The following is an 11,729-nucleotide window of genomic DNA, read 5'->3' as shown; positions in this document are numbered from 1 at the left end:
GCTGTTAGTTTTGAACTGCTGACCTTGTGGTTCGTAGCCTGATTTTTAACCACTATGCTACCAGAACTCCTTCATTTGGGTGCTTGGGGCGGGGGTGCAATATACAAGAAGGGGGAGGGGAATGGAAGAACAAAGCAGATGGGAGAACAGTTAGGCAGGTTTGCATGGGCTAAGTAGGGCAGAGGTAAAGAATGATGTATGCACAACCTTGGAACAGGGATACAGAGATTGAAACATGGTTGGAATGGGGAAAAGGGGGGAAATAATTTTAAGATGCTTGGCTATCTTTTGAATCTTGGTTTACCTTGCATACCATTGTAAAATAGACACTTGAGGGGGAGAGAAAGGAATAACCAGAAATACCACCATAGAAAGCTTCTAAGTCCGTCTTCTGCCTATAACTGATTGGATACCTAAAATGGGGCTACAGCGTGCCCAGTGAAGGAGGCTTCCTGTGTAGCCTCTACATTACATAAGACTATAGGTGGAATCCTGAACAGCATCCAGAATTTTCAGAGGTGGGGAATATTCCACTTGAAAGGACGGACAGACCAGCCTGGAGTGGCTAGAGGAACAGAAGATACTTCTTGAAAGAAAGATTGACAGGAAAAATCCAAAACAAAGTAGGCAGACCGACTGATTAATACAACAACAAGCAAGTTTCTCACCCAGGAGACATCAAGGCAAGTGGTTGGGTCCCCTCAGAGTAAACCCCCTTCGAGACTAAAACTCAGTGGGAATACATGCTCTGCTTGGTGACCATATTCGTCACCGATAAGGGGAACTGAGGGAATAACAGCAGTGAAGTTGTGAGCTAAGCCCTGCAATGTTCAATAGACTCCTGTGAACCCGGGTGGAGACCTGGTTGGCCAGCAGTGTGGCAAGACCTGGGTACTGTTGGGCCTAGAGTCAGTGACATAGCCACAGAGGACTAGAGTGGAGAGTGAAGTGTCCAGCTGATAGAAGAGAGGGCATATGCACAAGAACACCCACACTTGCAGATAATGCCCACTTGACCTGGCTTCAATGACTGGATGATCAGAGCTCAATTAGAAGAAGAAAGAAGAAAAAAGAGTAATCTGATACAATTTGATGAACTTGACCTATACCTATGGATGCAGTAGCTCAAAAGAGGGAACAAATTCTTACAGCTAGGATCATTCCCACCCCCTCCAAACACAGAGTAGACAGAGATGGGCAACTTGGGCACTGGCTACCCAAATTGGGGAGGCTACAAAGGCAAGAAGTGACTGGCTTACAAGCTTTCAAGAGGGAATCTAAATCCGGGGAGGAAGATAGAACCTCCACTGAGTAGTATCCAGTCTGTCTGAGAGAGGCTGATGAAAGGAAATGTGGATAGGTCTTTTATGATACAATAGTGAATAATTGTTATCAGGACTGATTGTGAGGGTTGGAAATGTAAAGGCAGATGTTTTGTATCATCGAGGGGAGTGATTAACTTTGCAGTGTAGGAGTGCAGGGCCCTGAACCATCAAGGGAGAAGAGCAGAGAGCGGGATCCTACCTAGAGAAGCAGTGACGCCAGAGATGGAGGCAGAGACGATGACGTGGAGAGATGGAACAGCTGGACATTTAAGACCCTGAGAGGGAGAGGGGCTGTGTGCTGATGAACGGCGGGGGTGTGTGTCGGGGGTGTGTGTGGCAGGCTTGTGGGGTGTACCCTTTGGTTGGTTGATGATGCATATGGGAGGGCATTGTAGCCATGACAATCAAATGACATATAATAGGATGAATGTAAAACTAATGTTCTCCTTTGTAAAGTATCACATAATTCACAATAAAACATTAAAAACAAAAAGAAATAAAGACCCATTGAATTATTAATAGACATACACCGTGCTTCTACAGCTGGAAGTACACACACTGAACTGTAAGTACCAAGGTGTTAGGGATGGGATCATGTAAATGTCACTTTCCTTTTCTAGTTCTGTATTTCAGTGTTTAAAAAAATGTTAGGGTACCTGCATAGGGTACCCTGTATAATGTTTATGAGGCTGTAAATCTTTGTGGAAGCAGAAAGTCTCATCTTTCTACTATGGAGCGGCTGGTGGGCTTGCACCCGTGGCCTTGTACCTGTGACCTCGTAGTTCAGTCCAGTGCTTATTCTATGGAGTGGTCTCAGCAGCTCCCATATTCTATCAAATCTAAGATGATATTTGTTATAAGACACACCTTTATTTTATGTACCGGTAAAGGAGTAAAATGTAGTCCCAGTTAATTGTAAGACATAAGCAGAATTAAGAAATGTGACTCATGACGAGCATGCATTACAAAATCAGTGATTGCATGTGGGCATATAAAAAAGATATACAAGAGAAAAAGTAGATAGTTGAGAAAGTGAAGAAAAGGGGATGAGACTGAAGATGAAAGTGGAGAAGTTGACCTTGAGTATGAATAGAGTGCATCTTCCTTTGCAATGAAACGAAGGGATGAATGAGTAGTTATTCTGAGTCAAGATTAGAAGTTGAAAAGCTAAAAATTAAACAAACTCCAATTAATTAATCTCCACCTTGATAAAAGAGGAGGCAAGGTCATCTGATAAAAGGAGAGAATGATAGTGATGAGCTTGAGGGTTAGGGGCTTGAGAGTGGAAAGGTTTCAAGCAAGTAGGGTTTAAAAGAGGGGTATGAAAGATGGTTAGAAAGGAGTAAAACAATTCCCAGTAGAAATGGTGACCCAGTTGAAATAGAAAAGCATAGATTTATAAAGAAACCAATCGGCCCTATTTTATGACTTTGTTTAGGAACACTTGGTACCCTGAGAGAAGGATGGAAGAATACAAATGGAAGGGACTTTCTGCAGGGTAGGAGATTGGCCTGACAGGTATGGTGGAAGGTCAGAAAAGCTCAAGCTAAGGTTCTTCTAAAGAATACCATTGCTTTCACTTGCCATGGAGTTCTAAGAAAGGATAGATGTAGAGGATATCAAAAGACCAATGATAGGTAAATGAAAATAATATTTTTTAAAAAATGGTGCCGAGATTGAGGGATTTGAGAGTTTTTAAAAGGTGAAGAACACATTCTTTTGAAGACAAGTCATTGGTAAATAGAAAGTTGATTGGGGGATTTTAGGATTTAAGATTATGGAGGGTAGGATTCTAAGAGTTGAGCCTTAGATGTTATCTTTCTAAACCACAGATGAGAGTATCTCTCTACATAGCTTGAAAACCTCTAGGGCGCCCCCATTTCTTTCAGGAGTAAGTCTTTACACCTTATAGAACAGATGCAAGCTGGCCCCATCTTACATTTCCATGCTAATATGTCATCATTCTAACTATACAGAACTCTTCTTTGTTCCCAGAAACCTCAAGGCTTTTCCCCTTCTTAACACATGCTTTCCCATTGCATGGATTGGACTTCTTTTTTTTTTACCTTGCAATCTCCTTCCCATCTTCAAGACCTATTCCTTTGTCACTTCTGAGGCGTTTCCTGTGCTTCTATGAACAACACTGAACACATCTTCATCTGTGATCCCATCCCATAGTATCTTGTGCATACTTCTATTACATTTTACCATGAGTATATTTACTTATATGTCTATTTTTCCAATTAATGATAAACTTCTTGAAGTCAGAAATTATATTTCTCTTCTTTACCCATAGTACTAAGCACATACTTGATACTAGGTGTTTAATATCAAGCATTTTGTTTTTGAGCTTTGAATGAACCAACTATTTCAATACATCTCAAAATTTAATGTCCATTGAAATCACTTGGAGAGAGCTTGTTAAAACTCAAATTCTTATTCAGTAAATCCTAGGTGGAGCCTGAGATTTTGTACTAGCAAGCTCCCAGGTGATGCCAGTGCTGCTGGCTTATGGAACTGATCCAAACTGTGTTTGTCCAGTACATAGCAGAAGCAGAGTCAAGACAAGACTGTGAAAAATGGGTTAGGGAAGTAGTGATGACAGTAACATGGAGAGCCCAACTTATAAATAGTGAAGCTCCAGTATTTAAAACAGCGATAAGTGCAGTGAATACTCTCATACATCGATCATGGAGTAAAGCAAAAACCATTTGGCAAGACTGAGATCATAAAAGGAAAGGTTCATGCAAGAGAGGTGGGTGGTGGTAGAAGTTGATGTTTGGGGGTGGGTCATGAGAAGGCTTAGGGGCCTCCAGTGTTTATTCATAATAAAATGTCATTTCTACCTATGTAGGCAGGAGTGATGAGAGGAAATAGGAAAGGATGGATTATAGAGGAAGGAAAGCCCTTGAAAAGATGGTACAAATAGAATTTGACAGGTTATCATTTCCTGACTTTAGGTTTTCAGGTTCAAAGCATGAAGATCCTCTTTTCTTTTAAACTCACAGCACGAAGTTTCATAGGTCTGATAATACTAAGGATGGCTTCCGTGAATATTCTTATATAAAGGTTATAAATACATGCTTTTTTAACATGAAAAATTTCAAAGATGAATAAAGAAACATTTTTAATATCTTTCTACTGCATTCTTGCTTAGAAATTTGTCCTAAGCATTCCTCTAAGACAAGCACTAACTTATTTTTTTCCTGTTGTTAAATGCCATCAAGTCAGATCTCATAGTGACCTCTATGTAGGGTTTCTGAGGAGCAACTGGTGGGTTTGAACTCCCAACTTGCAGTTAGCAGTTCAGTGCTTATCCAACAGCACCAAACCAGGACTAAACATTTTTAATTAGCTGTATGTTAATATAGATTTACCATAGTTCTGCCATTCTCCTATTGGTGTACAGTTACATTTATTTCCTTATTTTGCCACTACAAACAGTGAGCAACAACCAAAAAAAAGTGGTCTTGTTGGTACCAGTGTTTCAGACAACACCATTCATGACTTCAGTCAGCCAGACGTATCAAAAGTGAATTTTATGTCAATGGTTTCTTTTAATGAAGAACATCAATATGTTGTCCAGTACAACAGCTGCTAGTCACATGTAGCAATTTAAATTTGAATTAGTCAAAATGAAGAATTCAATTCTTCAGTCACCGTGGTGCTCAGTAGCCACATGTTAGTAATGGCTACCACGTTAGACAGCACAGAATAGACCATTTCCATCATCACAGAAAGTTCTATTGGACTTTCTGGTCTAGACACTCTAATGTTACATCTTAAAGAACATATCTTTCAGTGGGTTAGTGTTTTAATGATAATAATTAAAATTTTTTTAAATGTTCTGTCTTTATTGTTTGCCTCTGCAGTTACTTCAATGAGAACCAATACCCAGATGAAGCAAAGAGAGAAGAAATTGCCAATGCTTGCAACGCAGTCATACAGAAACCAGGTGAGTCACTGAGCATAGCTTTGCCCTATGGTAGCACCCTGTGTTACAAATTTGCATTCGGACCTGAGTCTTGTTTGAATTTTTCCAACTTGGTGCTCTCAGCTCTGTGTGTGCCATTCTTCTGCTGGTACCTACTAGCCTGTTCTATTCCCACACAGTCTTCAAAATCCAGGGCTCACATATTTAAGCAAGGTTTGTTAATAAAAATATTTAGAGTTTTTACATCTGTTGTAAATAATACAATTCTGTATTTCTGTATTCAGTTTTGAAGTTCTCCCTTTTGTTTATATGCACATCAACAGAGTCACTTAAAGAATTCATGTGTGTGTGTGTTTTCCATGTGCTAAAATATTCCACATTTTGCTGTTTTTATTACCAGAAACCATTGTCAGTTAAGAGGGTATGATTGATCTCCGTTTGTCTGGTTGTTTTTATAGGCAAAAACAATAATTGATCCTCCCTTAGTTATGAGCCAGACTTCTAGCAATCTAGATCCTCCAGACTCAGGTCCAACCACAGAAAAGTGAGCATATCGGTACCCTTGTTTCTGCCCTAAAGCCATGCAGGAACTTGAACTATTCCTGAAAACCCTCTACCCTTGTACCATCCAGGCCCTAAGCAAACCTGTTTTCTGGTTTCACAGTCCACTGTGGATTAAAAGCTGAAAAATAGGAAAGTACAAGGGCAGGGTCAACAGGAGGTCGTATGGGTGGGTCATTTTTTGACAAACGTAGTGCTCTCAGTGTGGAGAGGGACATGGGACAGCAAAGAAGGTAATAAATATGAAGCACCAACTGAATTCTGCCATCTAACGTCATTGGAGTGAGTAGTCCATTGCTATGATGATGAATGATCGTAGTGGCCTGTGGTATTCAGAATTCCTTAATATGTGTGGTGGTGGTGGTGGTGGTTGTATGCCATTGAATTGGTTCTGATTCATAATGACCCTGTATAGGATTTCTGAGGTTGTAAATCCTTAAGGGAACAGAAAGCCTCATCTTTCTCCTGTGGAGTAACTGGTAGATTTGAACTGCTGACCTAGAGGTTAGCATCCCAGCTTATAATCCACTGTGGTGCCAGGGCTCCTTTAATAATGTGTATGGCTTTCTAATTAGAACCATTTTCTGTTACTACCTGATTCTTTTATTTATGTGTTTATTCATTTAGTTGACATTGTACTTTGTTAGGTGTTACCAAGTTGGTTCTGATTCTTAGCAACCCTGTATAGGATTTCTGAGGTGCAACTTGTGGGTTTGATCTGCCAACCTTGTGGTTAATAGTCCAGTGCCTATATTACAGTGCCACGCTAGTACCCAAATGGAATCTCCTCTACAACTATTTTAGCAATAAATGCAATCAAATGTATCTTTAAGAAAAAGAAAGGAGAAATATTATCCCTTGAAACATATTCATTCTTGAGTCCCAGATATAGGTTATCTGAATTTGGTTGCATGCATTCACAGGCAAAAAGCTGTCAGATCTGGAACGTGTTACCTCCCTGAAAGTATATAATTGGTTTGCTAACAGACGGAAGGAGATCAAGAGGAGAGCCAATATCGGTAATGTATCAGAGAGGCTGCTTTCTCCTTTGGGAACTGTTACAAACATCATATTTATTTCAAGAATGCAGTTTAGAAATTATGGGTCTAAATGATCCTAGAATGTAAGTCTAACGGGAAGTGTCCTGGAGTTTTTCTTCACTGTAGTTTTAATAATCCAAAGTTAGTATTATTATACTATTTGTATTATCAAAATAGTGGCATTGTTATTTATAAAGCTCATTGTTCTTTGTGTTGTAAAACATAAAGTTAGACGTGGACCCCAGCAGATTATTTCTCTGGTACACATCAAAGATGCTGAGAGGATCCTGAGAGAAGGCATATAATACCCTCAGCTTCTCTGACATTAGTAGGCTAAAGCTGAGATACTAGGAAATATCTGATTAATAGGATTAAAATGAAAGACTTTATAGACAAGGGAAACAAACGACAATAATTAAAAAAAGCTTGTAAGGAATTTGAATGGAAAAGATTGAGTGAGGGTTGGTTTTCAGCCTCTTAGAGTTGCATTATATTGATTAACATACTTCCTGTTCGTGCTTACAGTTCTCAGATGCTTTATAGAACTCCAAGACTAGAGAGCTATTTAATTAGTTAGCAAGTGTTTATTAAGCTCTTAACAGCTTCTCAAACTTTACATGACCAGCAGTAGAGGCTGTCAGGGAAGAGATAATTTAGGGATCCATTTGCTTTTTTCGAAGAAGCAGCAATCCTGGAGAGTCATGGGATAGATGTACAGAGTCCAGGCGGCCATTCCAACAGTGATGATGTCGATGGAAATGACTACTCAGAGCAGGTGAGCAGCTGACAGGGGTTCTTGGTTACAGAGTGGAAGGGACAGTGTGACAGCTGAGGTCTGTGGGAGTGTTTTGTACGGGGTGGGGGAGGGGAAGCGAGTTAATGTCCCTCCACTCTGCTCATGTGTCTAGTTAGATTTTCATGTAATTTGAAGGGAATGTGATAAGATTCAGTTGTCCTGTTGAAGTTGTGAGCAATCGCGATTCACCCATATGGATTTATTGTCATACAACAGGATACTTGGCAAGTACGCAATGGGGAGGAGGAGGAGGGAAGAAGTTCAGAGGGAGGCAGAGAAGCAGAGAAGGTAGAAGAAGAGAGGAGGATCTGATCCAAACAAGCAAGTTACACCATTCACCACACACACACTCAATGTCTGAGAAATACTAGGGGCAACTGGGTAGCTGTAATCCATGCTAAACATGTACCAATCAGGACACAATGTCAAGTCCCACCCACCGCAGCCCCATTGCAGTAGGAACCCTCGTCCTGGAGATGAGTGGTTCTTCAGACTTTCTTTGGCACGTTGACACAAATCCTTTCATCAGTACCTTACCTGCATGTCTTCCCATCTCACCACAATACACTCCTCATTGCTTGGAAAACATGTATTTAATTGTAGCCACTGGATGGAATAATTCCATTACTAAGAATGTAGGCGTCCCCCACCCCCAACCTATCTTTTGTCAAATATCATTAAAATTTTTATAGATTTAAAATTCATTTTCATTTGAAATATGAAAAGAATGTGTGGCCTCTTCTCTTAGACCCCACACAGCAGGAAAATTTTAGCTCTATCCCCAGATGTTTACACCTTTTCTTCGTCCCTCAGCCAGCCTTAAATATAGTCCACAGTGTTTCAGTCTGTAGGTTCCCCTGTTTCTTCTTCGTCGCAATTCTACTGTCTCTGTTTGCCAGCTTGAGCAGCCACCACAAAGTTGCTGCATTTCTCTGTTGATCCCTTTTAAACCCTAAAGACTAATCCTTGGAACTGAAGCCATGATAGCCATGTTTCCCAATGGTTACCCCGTTTTCTTTTAGGACTCCAAACTATAGTTCAGATCTGTCACTCAAAAGCATGCCCTGTAAATCCTTCTCATTGGAAACATTCTGGTGATTTTCCACTCACCTCTATAGATGGCTCCTTCCCATCTTTTTTTTACAGATGCCATAAGATTAGCACGTCCCAGGCTTTTTCCCCTCAGGGGTTTACCCTTTCAAAGTTATTTGATACAGAGTTCCCCTGAAGACGTGACAGGTGAGAAACTTAGCCCTGATTGTAACACTATCTTCAGTTCCTGACATAAAGCCCCAAATGCCAGTTTTCTTTCACAGCTTTGTTTTTTAGCACACTGAGCTGGTATGTGGAAGGAGTACTTCACTCTCTCTGCTAAATAAGTTACCTGTCACTCCAGTCCACAGCTGCTGTTCAGCAGGAAAACTCCAAATTTCTTCTAAATCCATTTCAGGTGGTTATACTTTTGCCCAGTCATAATTGAAAACTTTTTCTCTTTTTTTTTTAAAAAACACATTTTTTTTTTTTAACTTGCAAGGTATTGGGCATTTAGTCTGCAAGATGTTGGTCTTCAAGATATAGTTTTCAACTTTGATTTTCTCAGTTTTGTAGAAAGATACAATTAATTCTAATAATCTGATTAAAAGAATATCAGCCTGGTAGTTAATAGTTCACTTGTATGGCCTTCAAGAATTAATTTTATAATGGTTCAAACAAAAAGATCCAAAATTGTTAGTTTTAGGTCAGTCACTCGAAGATGGATCAGATCACCAGCAATTTTTCTGACAGACAGAATAAAATCCCCAGTAAGAAAAGGTCAGTTATCTGTGCTTTTTGTTAGTTGACTCTTAAGAATGTCAGCTTAGTCTCTGGACTTCTGTCCATTCAGTGTCTACTTAAATACAATTCACCTCCATACCATGATAAGACCCTCCCCTCCTCTGTTCCTGCCCTGGATCTTCTCCCTCCCTTGCCCCCCAGCATGCTCTCCTGTGAGTTAGAGAACCCTACCAGCCCACTAATCACCGTTTGTTTCTTATTTCTGCACATCTAGGATGACAGCACTAGCCATAGTGACCACCAAGACCCCATCTCATTAGCTGTGGAAATGGCCGCAGTCAACCACACTATCTTGGCATTGGCCCGACAAGGGGCCAACGAAATCAAGACAGAGGCCCTGGATGACGACTGATCAGGGAGGGTGAAACACAAGACGTTAACTTAGTTTTAGATGTAGCACCTTAGCAGACTTTCCTCGGTCCTTAACATGTGTTCTTACAGTATAACTTTGCAGTTTCTTGTATGTCAGTTAGCTGTTAGGGTCTTGTTCTGTGAAGATGGCATGGTGCCCTCAGCCTTTGCATATACTCTCTCAGTATTAATTCCCAGTAAATAATAACCAACCAACCAACCAAACTTCTCTCCCAGCCCCCGAGGCTAGAAAATCTTGCTGCTCCGTCTTAGCATTCCAAGAAAGTGCTTCCAGGTATTTAGATATCCCTCAGTTCTCAAATATTAGGCTACGTGTAAAATTTTGGATCCCTTTAGATTCATCCCCTTATCCTTCCCAAGACTGATAGGATGCAAGCTGAGGTTGTGTGGCACAGGATTGACAGACACCGTTTGGGGAGTATGCACAGAGTAAAAGGAACACTAGAATCCCCACCTCAGCATGAGAATAATTGATTTCCAGCTGCAATAAGCCGTGCCTCATTATAGTCACACTGTGGCTAGATTATACTTCTTTGGGTGCTGTGCTAAGAATGTCAATGGAAAAACTTGATCTCAGAATTTGGTTGATGTAAACATGCTTGACGCAGACATCCTCTCCTCTCACAAGCTGTGTGACTTAGTAGATAAAATACTGCCTTTTGCCTTTGGGACCATGATTTAAAAAAAATAAATAAAAGAGAGAGAGAGAGAAACACAAATCATTAAAACAAAAAACAAAAACCCAGCTTGAGAGCATTTGAAAAAAATTGAGTGGATTGTCTAATGGGTGCTAAAGTCCAGTTCTCAGCACCACTGTACATTACGTGGCACGGTTACCAGTGCCTGCCTGGAAACGTCCCGAGGTCATCACAGAAGTTACTTTGCCTCCTGTCTGGGTCCCTTTTCCCTGCTACCAACAAAAGGTTTTCAAGGATGGAACTAAGGTCAAACATGAGTGAATGAACTTGTTGTTAGTCTTTGTACCCATTAACTGAAGCCACCTCGCTTTGAGAGGTTGATTGAGGACTAGAGAGTGGGAGTATGCTGACTGACTATCACAAGTGCAAATACTTGCCTAAGTAGGAGCAGAAAACTGCAGGGGACGTTGACCACGGGCATGTGGCTGTGTGAGACCCAGGGGATGTGAGGGCTCCCCTGTGCTCTTTACTCTGTCCTTGTAGAGGTGTGAAAAGCTATATTGCTACAGGCAATTTATTTAATAATTGGAAGCCATATTGATAATGGATGTGGTAATATTTGTAAAGTTTAATCTACTTTAAGCGGCAGTAACTAATGGAATTTTTTTCCTTGATCACATATGTAGCACTTTTGTTACTTTTTAAAGATATTTATATTTGATAAATCCTTTTTTTCATTTTGAGAACTCAAAATACCAAACAGTGAACTTGTGTCAAAAAGTCACCCTGTGATCACCTTGTCATCTAGTTGCAAAATGATGAACTATTCATGCATCAAAGAAAATTACATCTGCTGGCCTTGTATGAAAATGATGTCTTGGCATCCCGTTTAAATGACACACTGTCACTGCGGGTAAGAGGAAACAGCATTCAATGTAGCAACGTAGGGTGCATCTGAAAGAGACACGAGTGCTGTATATTTTCTGCCTCATTCCTTCTCTCCTGTCTGCAAATAATGAAGCCTTGGTTAAAGGGAAATATGGAGCTGGTTAATAAGCAGGGCTCCCTCCTCCCATGTTTTTGTCTTATCACCTGAAAACAATTTCTAAGGTAAAAGGAAGGTGCCATTTCCTCACCTCTTCACCCCACTCTCCACCCCCACCCCCCACCCCACCCCACCAAATGTATTCAACTTAAAACCATAGAGAGAGAGACTTCATGACTTTC

The 11,729-nt window shown here is 40.5% G+C and overlaps 1 protein-coding gene across 4 annotated transcripts in view; it reads left to right on the top strand.

The window, feature by feature from the left end:
- HMBOX1 (homeobox containing 1) overlaps positions 1–11,419 on the top strand; it is a 271,437-nt gene extending 260,018 nt beyond the window's left edge. For 2 of the 4 annotated variants that reach the window (XM_006864338.1, XM_006864337.1), the window contains 4 exons: positions 5,198–5,280; positions 6,744–6,839; positions 7,541–7,635; positions 9,707–11,419. In XM_006864338.1, the coding sequence (XP_006864400.1) occupies positions 5,198–5,280; positions 6,744–6,839; positions 7,541–7,635; positions 9,707–9,844 (412 nt within the window). In that variant the 3' untranslated portion in view covers positions 9,845–11,419. Of the gene's footprint in view, positions 1–5,197; positions 5,281–6,743; positions 6,840–7,540; positions 7,636–7,872; positions 7,945–9,706 lie in introns of all 4 variants that reach the window. The other 2 variants (XM_006864336.1, XM_006864339.1) reach the window with 2 other exon arrangements.
- The last annotated feature ends 310 nt before the right edge of the window (positions 11,420–11,729 follow it).

This window comes from Chrysochloris asiatica, unplaced genomic scaffold, assembly GCF_000296735.1.
Source record: "Chrysochloris asiatica unplaced genomic scaffold, ChrAsi1.0 scaffold00064, whole genome shotgun sequence".
Taxonomy (NCBI): domain Eukaryota; kingdom Metazoa; phylum Chordata; class Mammalia; order Afrosoricida; family Chrysochloridae; genus Chrysochloris; species Chrysochloris asiatica.
Note: the sequence above shows the minus strand (reverse complement) of the source record. Positions and strands in the feature narration are given on the sequence as shown.